The following is a 23,773-nucleotide window of genomic DNA, read 5'->3' on the forward strand; positions in this document are numbered from 1 at the left end:
GACTCACTGCTCTGGCTGAAGGGATGAGGAAACACCGAAGTCCCTCGGAAGTTGCTGAGGAGAATAAAACCGGCGCAGCCGACGGAAGGGCCTCCGCCGCGTCTTCTCCTTGTGAGGGGAGACCTTCCTTTTAAGGTCAGGCAGATGCTTCGTTTTAAGCAGGAACCCTTCCTGGCCTAACTTGAAGCAACTTCAGGGGACCGAGCCACAATCGAGCTATGACTTTTCCCCAAGCTTCCCTAATGTTCCTCAACAAAGCCGCAGGTCAGCTCCGCGTTTTTATCCTGGATGGTTGAAGAAGCAACGAACCTCCCTGGATGAAAGCAGTATGCCCCGGGCCCTCCCCTCTAGACACACCTAGGCAAGGTGTCAGCTGGCAGAAGGCAGCCTTGTTTGGAAACCTTATCTCCTTATCTTGAAACCTGTGCCCATCCCTGGCAAACTCCAGGAGGAAGAGCAATCCGGATGCATCATTTCCAACGTAGGGCAGGAGAGGAATCGGGAGGTTGTTTCAGCAGTTAGGCTGGCTTTAAAAGCAGGTCTCCGCTTTTTCTCCCCAAACCTCCCCAAGTTAGCGCTTCACTTACCCTTTGGGTTCTGGTGCACCTTTCCCGGCCGTGCCGGACGGCTCCATCGGGCAGCTGACGAAGTGGCGAATCCCAGGACCTCGGCTTCCTGCCGCAATGCAATAGCCAGCAGAGGGCAGATGAAGAGGGCCACTTCCTCCCTCGGGGGGGGGGAAACCACAAGCCCCGCTTGGGACTGAGGGGGAACCTGTGGGGAGGCCTGCTTGCTACGTGTGCTGCATGCGCCTGCGGTGCGTGTGGAAGAGAGAAGGGGAAAGAAAGAAAAAGGAGAAGTCTCTTTCTTTGGCCCCAGGGGTGAAGAAGAGCCCGCAGGCCTGAGGCTGCCAGCCTTTGGGGCTGAGAGCAGAATCAGTGGGGTTCAACTCGGCCCTGCCAGCTGGGCCTTTGTGGGGCTCCTGTGCGCCCTTCTGCTCTTCTGGCCTTGCAGGAAAATAAAACCGGCGACTGACGGAGACCCGGAAGGGAAGAGCTGCACCCAGGACTTCTCGGAGCTGCTCAGCAGGAACCTCGCTGGACCCTCCTCCCCTCCGGCTGCCAGCAGAGAAGGGCAGACCCGTTTTGTGACCCATAAAGTGGTGGGGGAGAGGGGCCTAATCTGCCGGTGCCGTCAGCCCAACCCTCCCTCAGGAATGCCGCTCCGGATAAGAGGGATTCACGATCCTTTTGCAACTCCTCTGGCCGGCCAGGGAGGGAGGGAGAGGCGGTGGGGCACTTTCCCCAAAGGCCGATAAGAGGACCAGTTCGGACCCCCTTCCGCCCAGCCCTGGGTTGGTCCGAGGGGAAGGGGGCCTTTTCCGCCCTCTTTCTTCCCCATCAGGAGTTGCCCGTCCTGCAGGTCTCTTGGACAATGGTTCCCATTATCTGCAGCCAAGGCGGCTAACGGAGGAAGCTAAGAGAGTGACCTGCGTACACACACCCACACCCGCCCACCCACACAGACACACCCAGCCTGGGGGAGCTGGCCAGGCCAGGCTGTTCCTGGATTTATCAGGATCTCTGGGCTGCCTCATAGAACAGGTCAAGCTGGCTCGGAGGACTCTGTCCCTGGGAGGAAACGGGGCCTCTGGGACCCAGCGTTTCTGTAGAGTGGGCCGTGGAGGAATGTGGGGTGCCGGAAGAAGGGGCTCCTCTACGGCCCCATAAACAGCGGCCAAGCGGCCTGGAGCAGCCCAGTCGAGCGCCAGGCTCCTCCCGGGGAGGGCAGCCCCACCCTTTCCCTTCCCAGGCCGGAGCCTCAGTGCCCCTCCCTTTCGCCGACCGATGGGCAAGGGCCCCCTCCTCCCCCGCAGGGAAGGGGCTAGGACCGCAGGCCAGAGGTTTGCAGATCCCCCTCTGCAGGGAATTAAGGCGACTGGGGTGGTTCCTGGCCCTCCCCCCCACCTCAAGGATCCAAATGGGTCTTTGTGAGAGGCGCCTTGAGAAGCCCAAAGGAAACCCAAGGCGCTCTGCTTGCTTGAACTCTTGTGTTTCAAGGATGGCGCTTTTTCAGTGAAAGCCAAAACCCAGGTGGGGGGGGGGAGAGACCAATTCTGCTTCAGCTGCGTCCCCTAGTGGTTAGTAGAAAAGCAGACTTCACCCAACTTTATTGTTTATTGTGGTAATAAGCCTCTTCCTTGTTTTAAGGTTGAGGTTTCCCAAACGTTCCACTCAGGGAAAAGCAAGAAGAAGAAAAAAACTCTCGGATTTCTCCGGCGTGCCTGAATTGAAACCAAGTCTTAAGACGAGATGCTCGTCAGTGCCGGCCTGCCAGCAGACGGAGCTGAAACTCCTTTTATGGAGGGAGGCAAAGGAGCCAAACCCCAGCTTGGAGGGGCAGTCTACCTTTGGAAGGGCCCAGAGCCCTTTCCTCAGAGATGGAAAACGTGGCCAGGTTTTCCCCTGCTCTCCAGGCGTTAAAAGGTGGGCCATCACCTGAACCTAACCGCAGGAGATTCGGGTCTGCAGGAAGAGTGGAGGCTGTGGCATTGGCTGCCCTCCATCCAGCCCCTTTTCTGCCCCCTCCCTTCCCTGGCTCCACCCATTGCTTCTGGCCGGGGGGGGGGGGGGCCTCCACGCTCCTTCTAGCCCTGTGCTGAGCGTGGCTATAACCTCAAGCCTCCCCCAGCCCAGAAGGCCTCTCCCTGCGTCCTGAGAGGGAGGGAGAAAGCCTGGATTGTGCCAGCTGACAGGCACAACCGCCTTGGGCAGGCAGCAGAGGGAGGGGGCCGTCCCAGCAGTGAGGGGAGGGGGGCTGGCCAAATACCAGCCTGGGAAACCTCCTCCTCCTCCTCCTCCTCTTCTGCTGCCCCCCTGCCCCACTTGCTGAGTGGGGTGGGCAGCCCTGCCAGCGTTAGCATCGGCTTCTCTGTAACTCTCCAGCGAGCCAAGCTCTTCCCACACAGCATTGCTAAGCAACCTGCGCTTGGAGAGCTTTGCCTCCTGAAAGTCAAAGCCCGGGGGGGGGGGGGGAGAATTCTCAGCCGTTCACAGGATGTGACCCCCCCTTTCTACTTCAGCACCTTCCAGCACTTGGGGAGGCAGTGAGGAAGAAGGAAAAACGGGCCCCTGCCTTACCCCGGGGTGCCCTAGATCACAGCAGGAGCCCCCAGAGAGAGGAGGAGGCAGGAAATGAGAAGCCTGTTCCTCAAGCCTTGAGAGAGAAGGGGGCCCTTGGGGAGACATCGGTGGGGCCAGAGGAGCTCCGGCTCCACCCGTGGGTGGCCCAACCGGCTCTCCGTTGACTGGAGGAGGCCGAAGAGGGTTAGCCGGGCCGAGGCAGGCAAGGGGGGCCTGTGCCAAGTGGGCAGGGGGCGAAAGGTGTAGGGCTGGATCCTCGCGGAGGCCCCGGCTTTGCTGGGAGGGTTTTAGCACCAGGCCAGCAGCCGAGGGCCTTCCCTGCCCCTTCCTGCAGCTCAGAAACATCTCTGCAGCCTCCCTCCCAGTTACTTTCCTTTCCCGCTTCTAACAGCTTCCTCTGCCCCAGCAGGCGGACACCACCCACCCTCTGCCCCGCGGAGGGCACAGCTGTCCTCATCTGCCCGAGCCAAAGACATGGCGGCTTCACCCCACTCGGGCCGCCCGGATGGAGCCTCTCCAGGCTGTCTTGCTGCTCCTGCATGGGGGGGGGGCAGAAGCTCCCTCATCCCGCCAGGCATCCTGAGCTGGGAGAAAGCCGGGCACCAGCACCTGTGAGCATCCATCCGTTGAGGTAGACTGCTCTGAACCGGGAAGTTCTGCACCAGCTCTCGGAATTCCAGAAGGGCTCCGTATCCGCCAAAGGAGGGGAGAGTCCCCAACTGCTTCCTCGGAGGATGCAGTGCAGCCGTTTGCACATGGAGGGAGTCCAGACACTGATCTGCAAAGCCTGGGTCGAGTCCGATTCAGAAAACCCCTCTTCACGCCAATCGTGGCTGAATCTGAAGCCAGCTGGTGTGGAATTGACAGAAGCAGCCCAGCCGACTCTCCCTTGCCAGTTTTTGTCCCAAACCCCGAAACTGGGCCAGGTTGCTATGAGCGCCCTGCTTTTCGGCCCCCCCCCCGAGCAGCCCCCGCACACCCTCCTCTGCCCCTGGGTAACGCTGGACTCTCCATCCGGGCAGGGAAAGCCCAGAGGCCGGCCTCTTCCACCAGCACTCGCCAGAGGCAGGATGGGGCCGGCAGGGGCCTCCGGAGCTGGCTGATCCCACGGCCGCCCGGTTGCCAAGAGCAGGCGGCAACATGCGCAGCTTCTGGCGTGGGCTGGGCCGCTCCGAAGCCAAGGCTGCCAGCAGACGCCGCCGTGGAGCAGGGACAACTACGCAGCTCACTAAGGGAGCCGAAGCCACAGACGGAGCTGCACGCGGAGGGACCGGAGGCTTCGCCAGCTGGGACTGTGGAAAGCTCAGCTCCTTCCCGGCCAGCCAGGACGCAGCTGGTGGGCAGATTTGCAGCAGGACGTTGGGCACTGCAGACCTGCTGAGCCAGAGGAGGGGCATCCCCCGAGTCTTTAGCTGCTCTTGGCCTGCAGGCCAAATCCTCCCTCGCCCACAACGCCCTTCCGGCAGGCCGGGCCCTCCTGGCAGCTCTGCTCCTGGGCAGCCTCTGAACTTTCTTCCCACCCCTGGGAAGAGGGCAGGACTTGGGGCAGGGAGGGCCAGAGATGCCGCGAGGGCCTCAGGGCAGGGCGAGGGCCGGCCGGTCCCAAAGGTCACCTGCCGGATCAGGAGCGCTGCCAGGCTGTGCCATGCCAAGGAGGAGACGCCTCCCCTCCAGGAGCTGCTCGGAGCTCGTGAATCAGGTGGATCGCTTGGCTGCTCCAAGGATGAGCCCCGGCGAGGGGCTTGCTTTGGCCTGCTAAGGCTCCCTCCCCCCTCCCCAGGTGGTCAGCGGCCTTCCTGGAAGCCATGGAGCCGGACCATCCATCGGACCAAGAGGACAGTTCTCGGGGTAAGGTCCTTCCTGGCACCTTTTGGGGGCTGGCCTGGAAAGGGATCCCAAGGGACAGGCTGGGGGGCCTTGGGGTGGGGGTGGGGCCGGCCTGGGAGCAGGTATCCTGGGGGCCGGGTTGAGTAACTCAGCCAAGGACCGATGCCTTTACCTCTGGCACTAAAAGAGGCTTTTAGTTCTGCTGAGTTTGTTGTGAGCAAGGAGGGCTGCCTGGAGACGGCCCTATTTGGAGCTGTTCAGGGGCAGAAAATCTCACAAGGGCCGGTAACAGCTTGGACTGGCTTTGTCCCCTCCTCCCAGGTAGACTGCTCTTGAACCACAGACTTCCTTAGAGGAGGTGGCCAATTGCCATGGAAAGGAGGAACGGTTGGAGACCTTGGGAAGTTCAGCCTGGGGTGGAGGGAGGCTTGAGTTGCAATGGCAAGGGAGTTGAATTTGGCTCAGGAAAAATGTCCGAAGGGCCAGTTGTTCAGCCAGGGCACAGGCGGCTTCAGGAGGGGGTGGATTCTCCAGGAATGACCACTGAAGTTTTGTGGTTTGGGACCTTTGCTCCCTACCCAAATGCCGGTCCTTGACAAGACTTGAACGCAGCCCAGAACCCTCTCCTCATTTGGGGCATGGGGTGAAGGGGCTGAAGGAGCAGAAGCATAAATAGCACAGCCAAACCCCAAAGCTCTCCAGAGCAAGGAGGGCCCTGAATTGGTAGCCACTGACAGAGTCCTTTCTCTGACCCACAGAGATTGGGAGGATCTGCAAAAGGACCCGTATGATTTGCAAGCAGCCACCTCCATAAGTGTGGTTGCGGTGGGGGTGGGGGTGGGGAGTTTCCTTTTGCAGAAAGGCCAGGCTGAAGGGGCCGGCCATGTCCCGGAATGTTCTCCAAGGCTCCTGTCGAAGGAGGTGGGCTGGGAAATGGTGGGCTGCTGGAAGGAAGGAAGAGGAGCCCCAGGGCTGCAGGGGGAAATGGCGCCTTTGAGCTGGAGGACGGGGAGATTGGCAAGGGAAGCTGGTGTGGGAGGAAGGCAGGAGCCTCGGCCATCTCGGCTGAGGACCAAAAGGATGGGGAGCAAATGCCTTTTGCAGGCCCGGCTCTCCTTTGCCCAGCTTTACATGGTCTCCCCGCCTTCTATTTTAGGCAAATCCATCTGGGCCCAGAAATGTGCAGGGTGTGTGTGTGTGTGTGTGTGTGTGTGTGTGTGTGTGTGTGTGTGTGCAGAGATGCTGAAGCTTACAAGCCGGATTTGCACCTCCCTCTTTAACTCGGGGGGGGGACTGAATTCACCCATTTGTTGGGTTGGTGCAAGAGAGCAAACCATGAAAACCAACATGAGCCCTGTGTGCCCCTGTGTGTGTGTGTGGGGGGGAATTTGTGGGGGCTCCCACTGGTCAAGGTGCTGTGGAGGTCATCCTGGGTCATGTGTCCAGCAGAATCCCATGCCCAGAGCACAGCTGGCCCCTCGCTCTCCTCCTCCTCCTCCTGACCCATTTGGCTCCATCCCATTTGGCCTCCCTCGCCCCCTGTCAGCCCCCCCTTCTCCTCCCTGACAGTCAAAGGCTTCTTGGAGAAAGGCCCCCTCTGGGTCCCTGTGGGCAGAAATGGGGCTCAGCCTCCCCCCCTCAGGTCCCCCAAGAAGTGACAAAACTGAGAAACGGTGTTATGCTTTGGAGGCTTCCAAAACCTGTCCTCTGCCGCACCCCCCCCCCCCCCGTCTGCAGCCTGGCACAACTGTGGGCACCTTCCTTCCTTCCCTCCCTCCCTCCCCCTCTCCCCAAACAGCTGTTTGTTTGATGGCAAGCACACAGCATGAACCCCGAATTAAAACTCAGCTGCTGGCAACGCACACACGTTGTGTGAAAAGAAATTTGCAGCTGCTAAGAATCCATGGATTCATGTGTGCGTGCATGCACACACACACGCACACACACATATCTGGGCATTGCAAACACAATCCTCTTAAAGAAGATTCTGCAGCACTGAGGGCCCCCCCCCTGCTATCTTTCAAAAGAGGCAGCAGAACAAGTGGGCGACCGGCATACACACGTTGTTGCGTGGCACACATCCTCCCCGCTGTCTGGCTCTCTCTTTCCTTTTTCACTTCCAATTCTCATCTTCCCAATAAGGAAATGGCTTTTAAAACTGCAGGCTGGAGAGAGTTCCAAGGCTTCCTGCAGACTTTGTCCCAAGCCACCTTTCCCTCCGCAGCAGACTTGGGGCTACCTGATCCCCAAGGAACGGGCCTCCCTCCCAGTCGATCCGAATTCTTCACCCTCTTCGGAGTCTTGAGCGGTGACCTTCCAGGCTAATCCTGGGACAAAGTAGCAGGAATAAAATGAAAAGAAGCTCTGATGGTGTAGTCCCTCTTGCTTGAGTGGAGGGTTGGACTAGAAGACCTCCAAGGCTCCTTATTATTCCATCTTCTATCACTCATTTTCTTGGTCTTTCCAACTCCCCCCCCCCCGAGGATAAATAAATACAACACCTGGTAGATGAATGAGGTTAAACCAACTCGCCCAAAACTAAATTAAATAAGCCTCGATGTCAAGAGCAGTCTACCTCTTGAGTATCCGATGGCTGCATTGTGGAACCAATGGGCTATTTGGATCATCTCTGGTACATCCTTTTCTGTAGACGTTGGATGCAGAACACAGGAAGATCTAAAGGCCATGCTGGGCGGCCATCCTGGGTGGGATGGGGAAGGGGGCTTACGGGTGGAGGAATAGGAAAAGAGGTTTCCTCTAGGTCTCTCTGAAGAACTTTCTTTCTTTCTTTCTTTCTTTCTTTCTTTCTTTCTTTCTTTCTTTCTTTCTTTCTTTCTTTCTTTCTTTCTTTCTTTCTTTCTTTCTTTCTCTCTCTCTCTCTCTCTTTCTTTCTTTCTTTCTTTCTTTCTTTCTTTCTTTCTTTCTTTCTTTCTCTCTTTCCTTCCTTCCTTTCTGATATCAGCTGTGTCTTGAAAACATTTCTCTCTCCATCGCTGTTAAGACAAAGAAATCTGTGAATGAACAAATGGGGGAGGGCGGGGGCTGGCTGGCTGGCAGGTTGCCATCTCAAGATATTCCCATTTCTCCTACCGCATAATTAATGCCATGTTTTATTAGCAATGAAAGCTGGGCTTGTTTTGCACAAATGCTCGAGCAGTAAAGTGTGACTCTGCAGACAGTAGAAAAAAAACCACCGTGTGTAACATTACTTTTGCGATTTATCGCTTGCCAGAGTTGCTTATTCACTGTGTAAAACAAGTTTATTGGTGTTTGGCCAATGGTGGCCCGAAAGGTGGGTGGGGGGGAGAGAAACGCAGACCCTCCCTCCATCAGGCAGCTTGCAAATAAACCGGCTGGGACAAACCCGCCCACCAACCTTTCTCTCCCCCCACCGCCCAGGAGGAGGCCAGTCACCTTTCCGCCTCCAATTCTACGACTTCCTTGCATTCCTGCTTTCTTTGTGGAACCTCCACATTCAGAGGCATTCTACCTCCGGAGACGTGCCTGAGGGTTCTTCAGAGTGGCTCCAGAAAGGCAGAAGCTGGTCTAGAATTCCTTCCATCACTTTAAAATTGGACTCTGTGTCCATGCAGTGCCCTAAGGGTCATATCTATAATTTTGCTTCTTCCTTTTCTCCTTCCTGTGGCTCGGGGGGGGGGCCTTTCTCTGCCCAATGTTAGGGTCCCCTGCCTCGCTGCGACAGCTGAGGGAAAGCCCTCTGAAATGGGGAGGGTCCTGCTGGCGCCCATCTGGACGACCCTCTGAAGGCCAAGGGGCGTCTGCCGTGTGTGACCTAGTTAGACTTTGTAGAGCCATTCTTTCATCCTTTGCCTGAATTTTAATTTCCTTAATTAATTGCCTGAAGCTCTTGCTATTTATTAAACACTTGGAAAGTCACGAGAGCAATCACAGAATGGAGATTAATTGGGAAAAATGGGGAGTGGGTACCAGGGCAATTTATTCACCCATTCCAGGCCCTGGTCTGGTCCCCATCTCCAAACCCCTTGCACACACGCACGCGCACACACACACACACACACACACACACACACGTGTGGGCAAGGAAACCAAATGGAGAAAAGGCAAGAAGTGCCCGGAACACAAAACTTTGCAAACATGAAAGGGGGGTCTTTAAAGCAAGGAGTCAGAATGGCACCGTCGTCTCCTGGACAGGAGCCAGAAGCTCCCCCTCCCCCTCCCCCGTCTGCAATCCCCCCCCTGCAACTCCAGCTAAGTTGGCCAGACTGTTGGTGTCCCCCCCATCCAATGATCTCAGAGCCCCTCGCCTCCCCCCGGCTGTCCGTGGTGGCTGCCAGCGAGGCACACGCCAGGAGGCAAAGTTGGAGCAGATGGCAGGGCATCGGGCTGTCAGGTGGGCCGGGAGCCTGCAGAGGGACGGTGCCAGGCACAGGTATCCGATTGCTTGCTTCAATTGGCTGAGGTCCCAGAACAGAGGGGCCCAGTCCAGCACCGCCAGCACAGCTGCCCCCCCCCTTCCTCCTGCTCATCTCCCTGCCCAGAGCACCTCTTGGTCCTGTGGGGGGGGGCTGCCTGAAGCCCCCCTGACGATTGAGAGTCTGTAGGAGGTTCAGCCTGGATCCTCCAAGGCTCTTAACAGCGCTCCAGACACACACACACCCCCAGTGCCAATGGGCTAGGCTGGTCCTCCTCTGCATCCTGCAAGAGGAACTTTCCCATCTCTCTCTCTCTCTCTCTCTCTCTCTCTCTCTCTGCCGTTTCCTGTTTCATAGCGTTGTGGTTTCCTCCGGTGCGCCCAATTTGTGATGTGCAGTTGTTCCTCCAGAGGGCAGCTGAGGCGGCAGCCGGCTGGGCATCCAGTGGAGCCGGGAGGGCGTTTTCTGGCCTGGGGTCTCATTCAGGGGAACAAACGACTCGACTCGAGATAAATTATGCTTGCCCCATCGTCTGAAAGGACCCTTCCTTGGGTGTGTTGACTTTGGACGTGGGCGTTTTTTTGCAGTTCAACGCTGCGGCCGTTCCACAGCTGATCTCCTCTTGCTGACCAGCTGCCTCTGAACCGGGGGACGCATTGCAAGGTCCAGGACCTCAGTGAGGAGCACGCTGAGCATGCAGCTGCAGGTCTCCCAGAGAAGGAATGCAGCAGCCAATGAAGGGGTACCTTGAGCAGGTAATAACCCCAAGGCTTGGGACTGAAGGCCCGGCTGCCCTCTTGGCTCCAGTGCTCAAAATAAGCCAGCAAGCGTGCAAAACAGTGAGATGAGTGTGCGGAGGGGGAGACTTACGGCCCCCAAGTACCCATTTTTAGAGGGGGCAGAAATTCTGCAAGCGAATGTGTGCGCCTGTAAAGTATTATTTAAAGGGCTTCTTTCAAAAATCTGGGAAAAGGGGTGGGGGTGTCCCTCGGTGAAGAGGGACATCTGCCTTCACTCAGGGAGGTAAAAAGGAGGATTGTGCCCCAGTCCAGATGGGAAACAGAGGATCCAGGTCCCCCCCCCACTCCGCCTCCTCGTCTGGGCCAGTCCGCCATAACAAACTTTCTTAAAGTGTTTCCTTTCATACATAGCAGCGGCCGGCCTCCTGCCAGAAGACTAATTGCTCACAGATGAGGGTTTTTTTTTCTTTTATGGGATGCCAGATCAAAATGGGGGTGGGGGGCAGTGGAGGCTGGTCTGCTGTGCGGTGGGGGGAAGAAGTGTTCACGCTGGATATCCGCACCAGATGCTGCTGTTTCCAGCCTTTAGAGCAGGGCTGTGCATGTAGCCTCCTTCGGAGAACCTGGGGGGGGGCTGGGGGCCCAGGCAGTTACAGAGAGCCTGGGGCAGTGGGGCAGAACCAAAGAGCTGCCCGGCTGGATCTTCTTCAGCCTATCACGGAGCCCTGAAGGAGGCAGGCAGGGTCTGGAGGGAATATGGCCCCTGCATCACATGGGGGGGGGGCATCCCTCCTCCCCCGCCTGGCTCCAACTCTCATTTTTCCAAGCTCAGGGCTGCTTCCCCCCTCCCTTTGCCAATTTCCGCCCCCTGAAATCCCCCTTAATTCTGTGCACTGCTTCCAAGGGACGCCAGAGCAGATTCAGGGGGTTGAAAAGCAGCAGTCTTACAGAGGGGCACACGCTCCTCCATCCCCCCCTTTTTAAAACTGGGGGTCGCTGTCCCAAGAGGCTGAGTGGTGCAGGGGTTGGGGGGGCAGCTTGGGGGTCCCTCGAAGCTTTCTGCCACAAATCTAAGGCACATCCAAGCGGGGAGTGTGTGCAGGCACGTCTGCATCCGTGTGGTGGGGAGGCAGGTTTTCAAAGTTACTTTTTTGGGGGGGGGCTTTACAGGCGACATGGACTTTCCCCCTTTTCCCTCTGCCCCATGAGGGTTTTTAGAGCAGCTGCGTTAAAGGGTTCCCCCAAACCTGGATCCCGCTTTCAGGAGGAAGCTGGGAAGGGTCCAAGCCCTACAAGACTTAAGGTGGACCCATGCTGGAGAGCAGAGCTGTGTGTGTGTGTGTGTGTGTGTGTGTGTGTGTGTGTGTGTGTGAGAGAGAGAGAGAGAGAGAGAGAGAGAGAGAGAGAGAGAGAGAGAGAGAGAACTATTATGGGCTGCTGCTTAGGAGGAAGAGTTCTTCTCATCAGCCCTGCTGCAATTTAGGAGACTGCATTTTCTCCGGGGAACGTGGGGGCCCTGAGACCCTTTCCAACTGGGGTGCCAGCAGCTGGGCCCCCCTGGCCAGCCCCTCCACCCCTCGGGCAGCTGCTTCCGCCCAGCCCAGCCTCCTCTCTGGCTGCCCGCCAGGGGGCCAGCCGGCCAGGATGGGTGGCTTGACCTGGATGCTGCCATGCGCCTCCCCAGCCTCAGGAAAGTTTCTTGGGATTCTTTCAGCGCAGATCAAAACCTGGCACGGACTGCTCAGAGGGGGTGGCTGGACGATGCCAGCAGCCCAGCAGCAGCAGGCTTTCCCGCAGGAGCTGCAAACAGAACCTCCATGTTCAGAGGCAGCTGCTGCTCTTCCCTTAGGGGAAATGAAAAAAAAAAAGGCTGCCCATTGTGACCCTCCTGTAGGCTTCCCCAGGCAGTAGCTGACCCTCCACAGGCTTCTCTGCCCAGCCTGGTCCAGCAAAGGCCTTGGTGTGTCTTTGCTGTGGCAGCCCCCCCCCCCCGCCCCTGCCTGCCACATTCGGGAGGGGGAGGAAGTCACTTGAGGAATGAAAGGGACCAGCTGGGCTGAGGAGGTTCCTCTTTCCTGGCGCAGGCTGGCAGGAAGCTGGGCAGGTGCCCGCAGGTGGCAGCTGGAGCATTGCCGGTGGCCCCGTTCGCCCTCCTGCAACGGGGGGGGGACGCTGAAAGGCGAGGGTTTGCTAGGAGGCGGCTTCCAGAGGGCAGCGGGGCGAGGCTGGCACTGCTGGGCGCTGGAGGCGGCGGAGGGACGGGGGGCGGGGAGGCTGCCTTCCCCAGCGCCAGAATCCAGCCCGGGCCTTCCTCCCTGCCCGCCCGCCCGGCCTCCTTCCTTTCCCCGCTCCTGCGGGGCTTCTCTTCCAGGGGGCGGGGAGGGCAGGGAGGCACCGGGGCTCTTCTGCTCCATGGCTGGGCTGGCGCCGGCGCTTCGCCGACCCCCGGGCCGCTCCCGCTGCTTCTTCGGGGGCTCCTTCCGCGGGGCTGGCCCGGCTGCGGCCGCCGCCTCCTGAGCCGCTTCGCGCGGAGAAAGCGGGCACCGGGGGGAGATGTCGATGAACGGCCGGAAAAGTGGCGGAAGACCCTCGTACTACTACCGGCTGCTCCGGAGGTCGCGGCTGCAGAGGCAACGGAGCCGCTCGCGGAGTCGCGGCCGGCCCTTCCACCGCGGTAACCCTCCCGCCGCCGGGCCGGGGCTTCTGCGGGGGGGGGAGAGGGGAGGGGGGGTCTCCGACTGAAGTTGAAGGGGCCGCTGGCAACTTTGAAGCGAGCCGGGACTCGGCGGGACTCGGGGCCCCCGAAAGTGGGGCTCGGGAGCGCCTTCGGGGCATCGCCTGGCGTCGGGGGCCGGCGGGGCGGCCCTGGAGATGCTGGAAGCGACCGAGCGGCGCTGGGGGGGAGCCGTCCTTGCGCAGAGGTCAGCGATTCCGGATGACCGGGGCTGGAGGAGAGGCGGCCCCGGAGAGCTTCGGTTGGGGCCGAGGAGCTCCCTCACTTGGTGCCCGGCGCTTCCTTGGCAGAGGTGGGCGCCTCCTTGGGGCTCTGGCAGACCCCACTGGGCACGATTCGGGGCCGGGGCCAGGCCTGGCGTATTCGAGGAAGGGGTGAGAAGTGAGCTGATGCCCCCCCCCGACGCCCAGCTGAGGGGGCGCTGCTTGGCGGTTGCTCCGGAGTAAAGGGAGTGAAGTGGGTGGGCGAGGGAGGATTCGGGTGCTTTCTGCCCCTGTCTGGACCCAAGAGCGGCAGAAGAGACAGGATGCCTCTCCCTCCTCCTCTTTCCCCACTGCCTGTGTGGCCCTTGCGGGTGAGGGGCTGCTGGGGGGCCCTTGATGGCCCTGAAGAGGCTTCTCTTCTCTCCCTCCCTTCCTTCCCGCCCCCCTCCCCCCTTCACTCATTCCACTCCGGGCAGCCGCTGACCTAGTTGCAGGGTTAAAAATAAGCTGAGCTGCTGCTCCTTCCCTTCCAGGACCCCAGGTGCTCTTTCCAGCCAAGGGCACCCAGGAAGGGAAGCCAGGGCGTCCCAGCTTGGCCCCTTTCCTCTCCTGACTTTAGTCTTTGCAAGTGCTTGTTCCTGGGACGGAGCTGCCACGTTGTTCAGCCAGGGCTGCCCCTCTCAGGCATTCCTTTGGCAAAGCCGGTGAGCCACCACGCAACTGCCGCCCTGGGTCACCCGTGTCCTCCGTCTGCCTGGCCCTGCCTGGAGACGCTGGGCTTGGACGGAGGGCTGGACTATTTGGAGGGTCACTGGTCGTAGTCTAAGAGCTCTTGGAGGAGGCGTAGGTTAAGGAACCGGCCGACCACGGGGAGCAAACCAGACGGGCTAGTTTAGGGTTTGCTGTCTGCTTCAAACTCAGACAGGGAGTTAACCCCAGAGCGGGCCTGGTTCTTCTCTACTCGCAGCCCCTGCTTTCCTAAAGCTGCCGGGAGGAGGGGATGGAAGAGCTTTTCCTTCTCCGTAAATATTCGGCAGGATGGGTTTTTCGGCTCTCTGGTGTGTTTCTGCCCTTCCCCAAGTCTTTCCTGGAGTTGCTGCCCTTCGTCCCTCGGCTTCTGGTTTGGGAGCAGCTGAGAGTCTCTGCAGATAAGGTTGTTTTGTCTGGACAGGCCAGTCGGCTGGAAGGAGGCCCAGGCCGCTTTCCAGAAAGGGCAGGCAGGAATTGCTTCAGGAATGCTGGGGCTTGGAAGAGCCAGCACAGAATGGTGCTCCCTGCAGCTCCTCCAGCCAGAAAAAAACGGGACAGGATGGGGACTGGTGAGGGCATCTGGACTGACCCTCTGTATTTAAGTAACGCTGTAGTAGAAACAGAGCTGTAGAGATTTGGCAGTAAGAATGGAAGAGGGGACAGGAGGGTTTGTGCCTTTTAATGGAGGACCCTCCTCTTTCTTAACTGAAAGCGGTCAATTAAGGTGTTTGGGCTGTCTTGATATACTCGGGGGTTTATTTCAGAGGCATTCTGGACGCTCTGCAATCTTTGGGGGCCAAAAGAAGAGGCTGGCCTGAGACTCAGCAGAACACTCTCCTCCACTCTAAGGACCTGCCTCCTCGCCGTCACTCGTGTTGGGATGCTTCCTGGCCCTTCGGGTTGCCACAGTAACCAGTAGCATTCATCTCTGATGATTAAACAGTATCCATGGCAACCAAGTGAAGAGTTTGGGAGTTTGGCTGTTTTTTTCTCCTTCCCGTCCACCTTTGCCATCTCGTAGGCAGCCTGTGGAGGAGGCGTCAGAGGGAGCCGGCCAATGCCAGGGGTTGAGCTGGCCAGGACCCCCGTCAGACTCAGGGCCTTCCAGAGTCGGCGTGGACACACTGGGTTGCAAGGCGTGGTGAGCAGAGAGACCCAGCGTGGTCCCCTGGCCGGAAATTGCCAGTCTTTTGTGCCCAGGAGCCCAGCTTGGGGGTCAAGTGGCGCCAGAGTGTCTCTTGTCTCAGAACGGGCAACCTGGCGGAAGGCAGGCGAACCGGCAGGATTCCCCCGAGATCCCCAGGGGCTTTTCTCCTTTCCAGCTGGGGGACCCGCACGAGAAACCTCGCAGCTGCCCAAGCGCCCAGCCTGATGGGGCCTCGCTGCCAAACCAAGCCCCAGCCAGGCCCGCTTGTCAAGTGGTGGGGAGAGGAGGAAGTGTGGCCGGTTGAGAGATCTGATCATTTTTCAATCGTTCCCCTCCCAGCTGCAGGGGAAAAACAGATGTTCGAGTCAGAAGGCTTCATTAGCGAGATAAATGAGGCCATTGGCAGGTCCTGGCTCAGATGCCTCTGTGCCGACAGGCCAGAAAGAGCCGACTTTGAGGGCTGGGAAGGGACAAAATGTTGCTGGGGATGGTGGCTGGCTGGCTGGCTGGCTGGAAGGTGCCCTTCCGGCTGGTGGGACCCTGGGAGAGCAGTGGTGAAAGCTTCAGCCACTCGGATACCCACCACCTTAGCATGGAGTCCTGTCCTTTGTGTGTGTGTGTGGTGGGGGGGGGCGGGAGGTTGTTTTACTTTAGTGTCCAGCAGGTGAGCAGGCTGTCCAGGTTTCAGTGGACACAGCTTGGCTTCCTGTGAGATTGAAAAGGGATGGAAGAGACTCGTGCAAGGGATAAGAGTCCCTGCATTTGCAAAACTGAAATGGAACAACGTCTCCCCCTGCCTCGAGCTGATTCATGCTCCAGCCTCCCACAGGACTAGAGCCCTGGTTGGGTTCAAAGACCCTGTAGCATGGGTTTCCAGCGAGGTTGCAGACGAGTGGAAGAGCAGGCGAACTATTCTGTATAGACGTTTGCAGTCCCCCTCCTCTCCAGGGTGCCAGTGGAGGCAGAGGAGAGCGGGGGGGGGGGAGGGCTGCTCCGGGGGTGGGGGGCTGACCTTGGCCCCGCCCTTCTTTCCTCTCCCCATCAGCCTTTGCAGCTTCCAGGCAGACCTTTCAACTCCAGGGAGAACACCGTGCGGGGTTCCTCCTTTGGTGGAAAATCATTGAAGTTTTTACGCTGAAGAGTCGTGCCCAGGGTGGGCGCAGGGGGAGAATCCAGGCCCCTCTTTTGTCTCCACCCTTGACCGGTGCAGAGCAGGTGCCCGCCTGCTTCCTTGCCTGAGTCAGAAGGAGGGCGCTGGTGCCCTCTGGTGAGGCGGAGACCTCATTTCCTCTGGAATCTGGACTGCTCGGCTGGGCCGCCCGCATTCCAGGAAGGAGGAACTAGATAAGGAGGGCGGTTGGGATGACGAGCGAGCCAGCGGCTGTCTTGGAAAGCCTGATCCCAGCAGGATGGTTTGACAGAGGAGGGGAAAGGAGGCCACCCAGATACTTTTAGGAAATGTAAACGGCACCGGGTTTCATTACGATGCCGGGAAGGTAAACAAAACCTTCCCAGGTGTGGCCGGCCTGGCAGGGTTGCTCACCAGTTTGAACTTGTCTTCGGTTAGAGCTGGAAGAGGGATTTGTTTGCATTTTGACTTCCAAAACAGACGCAAAGTTTAGACGGTTATGTGTCAGTTTTCGTTGGCTAAATCACCATCTGCAAGAAGCGTCTTAGTGGAAAGGCACGTACAGGAAAACACACATCGAAAGCAGTGAGAAACGACATCAACCAGGCTCAGAGGTGTCCCCGTGGACTTGAAACAGGTGCAAATGGACCAAAAGAGAGAGATGCCAAAATGGGCTAAGATTAGGAAAGGTTCCCTCCAGCTTGAATGTTTCCTTGGACGGTTTCCAGAGACTGGGCAATAAATTTATTTGCCCACAGCACAACTTGCAATAAAGATCCTCGCCTTGATAATTGTCAGGGTAAGGAAGATGTGGTTGAAAGTCTGTGAGCACTTCTCCCCCCAGGAAGGGCGGAGGGGATGGGGTTCTTTCCCCCACCCCCTTTCTTCCCCTGCACAGCTCCTGTGAGTGACCCAAGGACCAATCCTTTCCACACAACCTGCGCCAACGCAAACACTCCCCCTTTCCTTGTGTTCAGGGCCCAGAACTGCTCAGGCCTGGGAAATACCTGAGCTCACTTGAGGTGAAGCAGCTCCCGCGGTGGGTGGGGGTGTGGCCAAGGCAGGACAGGTAAATCCAGTTCCACCTGGTTCTGCAGAAGCCCCGCCCTCTTTAAAGAGATCGGAGGCTGTCGGGATTTTCTGCCAATGGGTTGCCCAGAAGGGAGCCATCAGATGACGGGAGAGGCCAGTTTTCATTGGCCAGGCCGCTTTGGAAGAGAATCGGGGCGCCTCTGTGTGTTTGGGCCTCTTCCCCTCCTCTGGCTCCCGGGCCCCTCTCAGGCTGTGGACTTACTCCGGGAAGCCCCCAAGGCCCAGCCCTCGTTGTCCAGAGCTGGGCCCAGGACCCGCTCCCCTCGCCCAATGAGGTCACCCTCTTCCGCCACAAGCCTCCCTCGGGAGTTGCCCAGCTGCTCATGGCACGTGGGCTTCTGACGGGCACTGCGTCCCCTTCGGTGAGTCACTCTGCTGAGCCACGAGAACTTTGCAGAGCTTGGGGGTCCCTCCCGGCCGGGCCGGCGTTGCTTTCCCGACGTTGGCTTCCCTGTGGCCTGGAGGGACCGAGAGGCAGCTGGTTCCCAAAGGGGGAGCCCCTGTGGGGCGGGGGAGCTGCAAGGCAGAATTGGGTGGGGGGCTCCAGTACCTGGAAGCCAGGCCTTTAGTGGTTTGTCGGTCAAAAGCCCCCCCCCTGCCCTGGGGGCAGAGTTGGTGCCTGAGAGGCCTCCAGCTGACCCCCCCCAGACTCCCCCCTCCCTCCCAGAGGAACCAGCAAAGCTTTCTCACCTTCATGGTTTCTGAAATGCTGCCTTCTGTTTTCCAAACAAGCATGTTTCTGTTTCATTTTGTTTGGTGTTTCTGGAAATTATTTTGCTTTTTTGAATTCTCTCTCTGCTTTGTGGTGTTTAGCAGTTTGTAAAAATGTTGCCTGGCTCTTAAGCAAAAAGAAAAGAAAAGAAAGAAAAAGATACGAAGTTAAAGATATTGCTAATCCGAAAGAGGAAATAGCTGAAACGGCTTCCATTCCTCAGGGGGAAACGCAGCTCAGAAAGGCCACTTGGGAACGCCCCCTCCCTCCAAGTAAAGGGGGCTTGGCAGGAGGGCTAGGGAAGGGGGCTGAGTGCTTTTTAAATCTTTGCTGGCTCGCATTCAGAGGCCTGTTTGCGGTAGCTTGGAATCTGAGGTAGACTGCCTCTGGACATGGAGGTTCAGAAGGCAGCTGCTGACCTTTTTATCAAAGGCGTTATGCCGTCAGAAGCCCCTCCTTGAACTGCCCAGGTCCTGTCACTAAGGGGCAGGAAATGGGCCTCCTCAAGCCTTCTGTCCTTGCCTTGAGAAACCAAAGGGGTGCTTCAAAATGCTAATTGTTATTTTTAATCCGCCGGGACAACCTGCTGCCCCAGGGCGGGTGGCTCTTCTGCCTGTGGAAGGAGAGGGGCCATCTCGGTTTGGCAGCTTTATCTTTGAAACCAGGTCTGAAGAAGAAAGATGCACAAAGCTCAGAGCGTGTGTTGGTGAGTGTGCATTTCTGTATCTGCAGTCTCAGCAACAAAGGAGGTGGGACCCACACCTGTGAAGCTGTTGTGTCCACCACACATTTGGCCTCCAAGAGGCAGGAGGGAAAATGTGAGAATCCAAAGTCTCGGTAGATCTGTGTAGGCTTCACAGAGGCTCCAGATCCTTGGCATGTTCACAGCAGCTGAGAGTTTGCCCTCGAGAAATAAATGTGGGTTAACAAAATAACAGAGTGGGCAGGCACCTTGGAGGTCTTCTAGTCTAACCCCGCCCCCAATCCAGCCATTCTGTCTACAAGGCTCCTGCCCAGAGGACGGGGCTAGACCCCAACGATGCCTTCTGGTCACTAGACCGTATACAATCCCCCTGCAAAGTAGGACGGCTTTTGCATGGTCTGCGAATCTCTGTGGTGTCCGACAGCTGTTGCAAATGTGTGGAAGCCCCAGCTCTTCTTAGAACTGGGGAGACAAACAGGAAGCCCCCCTCAGTTGCAAGTGCCGACCGTCTCTTCGCCGCCTTGGAGCCTTGGTAGTAGCATCCACCTCCCAGAGACGGCCTCCTTCCTACCGTGAAGCAAGCAGACCCCCCTCCAGATTTGCCTTGGGAACCTGGCCAGTTTCACCCTCTGGGGAGAGTGGATGAAGGCCTGTTGGGGTAGGAAACGTCTTCCCACTTGGAGGTTGGCACGGAGGCAGGGAGCGAAGCCGGGTCCCCTTCGCTGCGCTCCTGCGCCTGCCTCTGAGCCCGACGAAGCCTCTCCTGCCCACGTGGGCCTCGGCCAGATGGAAGCTGCTCGTTTTCAAGTGGCAGAGCCAGGATGCAGTTTCCGAGCGGGCAGCTCAATGTCTTTTGAGACGCAAGAGAGTCGCTTGGGTGCCTGACGAATACCTCCTCGCAAGAAACTCTGCTAGTGCTGCAGGAGATTAGCCACCCTCTCCAAACCACTTGGAAGAGAGCGGGTATCTGCACGCAACCCTCCAGCGCCTGGATTTCTCCCCTGGGACATGCGGTAGTTTTTCGAAAGCAAAGCCTGTTTTGATTCCAATGACAGAGGTTTGCCTTTAATGGAGACCAGTAAGACTTACTCTCCAGATTGTTAGACTACGGCGACCAACGTCAGAAGAGTGATAGCACCAGACTATGACTAACAAACGTTCTTAAAAGCCACCTGGAGTTGCTTGACGTCGACATGGGTGGCATATAAATTTAATAACTAAATAAATACCCGGCACCAGTTTCCGTGCACGGCAGCATCCGAAGAAGTGAGCTGCAACTCCGGAAAGCTTTGAATGACAGTCAGGACAGGTGCTGCCAGCCCCCTCCCGCTCTCGTCTCCTCCTTCATGCCGGATCAATGAGCCCAGCTAAACTTGGAAGGAGAGAGCCTCATAGAAACGTTCCTGGATCAATTTCACCAGCGATTGATCCAAATCCTGCTTGGTGCCAACCGCCAGGTACGTTGGCGGTTGAAGGAAACGGTGTTTCTTTGTGTGTGTTGAGAGAAGAAAGAACGATGGGGAAGATCATTCGAAGCCCCCAAGTCCGAGGGGTTCCGATGAGGAGCATTTTGGGAGCCTCGCTGAGCGAAGTGCCCGATTTTCTGGAAATGACGGACCCATGAGTCATCCAATGCGGGAAAACAGTCGGAAGGCTGGCTCCGCTTTTCTTTTCTTTCTCTTGCAGAAATGTCATCTTTTATTCTTTGAAGCTCCTGTCTACATCCAGCCTGGGGAGCTGGGCTGATTTTCTGCCCAAGTCCCCTCACCAACAGTTAGGAACATTGAAGCCTCGTCTGATACCTAACTGGGGGGTGTCTTTGGCTCGATCCAAATCACTGAGGAGAGGGACTGGGCAGCTGACTTGCTCCAACTTACCCTTTTTTTGTACTTCTCTGTTTATATGTTGTTATTTTTAATACTGTAGGCCCCCCAGAGTTACCCTGGTGGTAACATGGGTGGCCCATTTATGTACTTATTGATAAGTAAACAAATCCACGTACTCCACTGAGTTGCAGAGGGTGGCAGCCAGTCTGGCCTCTTCCTTTCCCTTCTCTGCTGGCCTATTGAATCCGTTTCTTTCTGGGTGACACCTGGAGCCCATCGCGTTTCCCATAATGCCCTTGGAAGCATGACTTAAGGGGGGGCTTCTCGGTTCCCCCAAAATTGTTTGTGCAGAAGGAGTAAAAATCTGGGATTGTATTTCTCACCGCCGGGTGTGAATCCACTGTAAACCCTCACCAAAGCCTTGCTGGAAAAGAGGGGTGGGGGGGAGATTGTAGGGGGGGCCCACTGTCATTCTTGAACAGCCTTTTCTCTCCCCCCCAACTCAATATTCTTCCCTTCTTTGTGTCACTTGCAGACTCCCCGCCGGAAAGGACTGGGCAGAGACGTGGCATGCCGGGTGGGGCCCTGGAGAAGAATCCCAGCATGGAGTTGGCAGCCACCACCCCCTTCCGGGTCACGGTGAGTCCCTCTTTCTGCCCTCTGTCCGTGTTCTGGATGCCCCGTGGTTGGGGGTCCTAGGAAAAGGAGCCAGCACATCTCTTGCACGGCCTTTTCAAGTGGCAAGGAGTTCTGTAGGAGAATGTATTTGGCGCTGCTGGAGGAAGTGAGGGTGGGGCTTTATAAATGACATAGGTGGCCACACCCCCAGCTGGTGATTGGCTGCTGGCCTCCAAAGGCGGAGCCCCTTCGGCCATAGAAAGCCAGCACTGAATTTTGACCAGCTGTTCATGCCAGACTCCTGCATCAAAAGTAATTTATCTGAATTTATTCCAAAATAACGGATAAAAGAAATCCTTTCTTGAATTTGTCCCTGCTGTGGGGGAGCAGAAGCTTCCTTCCCCGCCTGCCTCCCTTCCGCAGCCCCGATTTTCCATGGTTTTTTTTATTCCAAGAAACAATCCATCCAAGAGTGGCCAGAGGGAGGATTTAATGGGGAAAAAGAGCTCCTCTCTTTCGTCTCTTTGGCTGGGGGGGGGACACTTGTCCAGCTATTATTTCTGTTCCGTCAGGGCTGGGGGGGCTGTTTCCTTGCCTGGCATCGGGGGGGGGGCTGCCCTTGAGAACGAAAGGAGAAATTCCACTATGGCTTTATTTTTATTTTTATCTGCTTTGGTTTCATCGAGCGAACTTCATTTTTAAAAAAAAGTGTAATGTAACAGAAAATTATTCTATAAGCAAGCCAGTGACGGCGTATCTCGCACCACCCGGCTTTGAGGGGGCAGGGGCCGTGACCCAGGGACAGATCAGGCTGGGGGCCTGAAGATGTCCCCATGCCCGGCCTGCCTCCCCCCCACAGCCACCTCCAGAGGGAGCAGGTGGCCGGGCCCTGCGGTGGCGCCTGCGAGGAACCGGGCCTGGCACCTTCCATGTCCACCTGGTGGTCTTCTCAGAGGCTCTCCTCCACCCTGATGCCCCCCCCACCCCGACTCCACTTCCTGCAAGCACCTCAGACCCCGGGACAGGGGAGCCCGTCCCCTTGGGGCCAGGGAGGAGGCGAGTGGGATTCCCGCCCCTGCCCCTCAGCTCCTGCAGACCAACTCCTGCCACTCGGCTCCCCCTCCGCCTCTGAGCAAAGCATGTTTTAACGGTGTCCTTTTCCGACTGGCGGAGTGAACTCCGTTCTCCGCAGTGGGAGCCCTCGATCTTTAATTGAAACCTAATTGTTTACTAAACCGCTTGAACCGACAGGGAAAATTACTATAATTTGGGTCTGTGGATGATTCCCTTCTCCATGGCTGTTTTTTTTAATAAAGAAAATGAAGAGGAAAACCCTCTTACGGGTATTGAATTTTAAGGGGAATGGGCGCATTACCGTCCGTGATATATAAACATCCGAGTGATTATCATTAAACTATCCGCGGCCACTGGGGGCCAGTAAGAAATTATATGCAAATCGTTTGGGGGGGATCGATCGGTGGGTTCAGGCAATGCGAGGGGAAGAGAGGATGGACGGACGGACTGGCCCGGGCCCCCCAAGTGAGGCCCAGCCAAAGTCCCAAATCCCACCGGGGAGCAGATCTGCCCCCCCCCTTCCTCAGCTAGAGCCAGCAACCTGCCTGAAGAAATCCCATCTCAACTTCCTCTATCCAAACCACTCTCTGCTGTGGATTATGGGTCTGAAGATGCAGGAGCACTGAACGGTGTTTGGAAGATGCAGCCAGGGCTCCCCAGATGGTATCTGTGGCTGCTCACGATGATGGGATTTGTATTCCAGGCTGATGAGGCTGCCTCAAATGACCTGCTGGGGCAGGTTGATGTTTTTGGCATCCCTTGAGCCTCAGTTTACCCTTTGCTTCAAACTCTTAAGGGGGCAGGTTTAGCTCTGGCTTTGCACCCCCTTTGCGCTTGGCTACATTTCTGGGTTGAAATTTGAGCATGGTGGGGCAATCTGGTGCAGTGCTGGTGGTGACTTTTCCTCCAGAAGAAGCAAGTTAGTGCTTGCCTCTTGAGGCAGTGAGTTCCATGGAACAGGGGATCCGTGCCACTCAGTGACCCATGATCCCAGCCCAGAGACCTCGGCCCCCTTCCCTTCTCCATTCCTGTCCCCTTGCCAGCCCCGCGGCTCTGCCTGCCGGGCCGTCCTTTGGCCTCCCTTCCAGCGCCAGGCCGTGCCCGCTGCTGCCAGCCTGCTTCCTCTCCTTGCCACCGCAGCGGCAGCCGCAGCAGCCGAGGACATTGATTTCCATCTGCTCTTTCCAACTTCCGTTGCCATGGTGACCGGATTTCGTTTCTCTGCCGTGCCGGGCCTTTTTCTCCAGTTTGGATGAACTGGTCAGGGAGGAAAAGGGCCAGGGGTGGCATGGCGGTGGGCATGTTCCCACCCAGCCTTTGGGCAACGGCGGCCCCCAGGCTGCCCAGAGCTTGGGAAAGGGGCTGCGTGGCGAAGCTGCCCTGCCTCTCCGTGGAATTCTCTTTCCCACCGGAGGAGGAGAGGCAGGGGGAGCCCTCTTGGCTACCCACGTCTCTCCCCAGCCGGGTCGGAGGGCCCCGTCTTGGCCAGTCCCCCTTCAAAGACTGGAGCATCCAGCCTCGTCCTTGGTGAGAGGGCCCCTGCGGAGGGCCCCAGCTCCTGGACCTTGCTTTGCTTGGCCTGAAGGATTTTCGATTGAAACCCAGGTTTTTCCAGGATGTGAAATCCAGCCGGTAGGTACGAAGCGGCCTAACCCTTCCACAAAATGCGCACCACTTGCCG

At 57.6% G+C, this 23,773-nt stretch overlaps 2 protein-coding genes across 6 annotated transcripts in view; both read left to right on the forward strand.

The window, feature by feature from the left end:
- The first annotated feature begins 2,352 nt into the window (after window positions 1-2,352).
- LOC308675025 (uncharacterized protein) lies at window positions 2,353-11,896 on the forward strand. Its single transcript, XM_081339970.1, has 4 exons — window positions 2,353-2,486; window positions 3,553-4,991; window positions 9,952-10,119; window positions 11,819-11,896. The coding sequence occupies exons 2-3, from the start codon at window positions 4,284-4,286 to the stop codon at window positions 9,991-9,993; spliced, it is 750 nt and encodes a 249-aa protein (XP_081196096.1). The 5' UTR covers window positions 2,353-2,486; window positions 3,553-4,283; the 3' UTR covers window positions 9,994-10,119; window positions 11,819-11,896.
- A 492-nt stretch (window positions 11,897-12,388) lies between these two features.
- Window positions 12,389-23,773, forward strand: part of DAB2IP (DAB2 interacting protein) — a 53,331-nt gene continuing 41,946 nt past the window's right edge. For 3 of the 5 annotated variants that reach the window (XM_081339962.1, XM_081339964.1, XM_081339963.1), the window contains exons 1-2: window positions 12,389-12,778; window positions 20,936-21,039. In XM_081339962.1, coding sequence (XP_081196088.1) covers window positions 12,658-12,778; window positions 20,936-21,039 — 225 coding nt within the window. In that variant the 5' untranslated portion in view covers window positions 12,389-12,657. Of the gene's footprint in view, window positions 12,779-17,236; window positions 17,522-19,952; window positions 20,032-20,935; window positions 21,040-23,773 lie in introns of those variants that run through there. The other 2 variants (XM_081339965.1, XM_081339966.1) reach the window with 2 other exon arrangements.

The sequence above is a fragment of the Vipera berus genome (genome assembly GCF_964194415.1).
Source record: "Vipera berus genome assembly, chromosome: 15".
NCBI lineage: Eukaryota > Metazoa > Chordata > Lepidosauria > Squamata > Viperidae > Vipera > Vipera berus.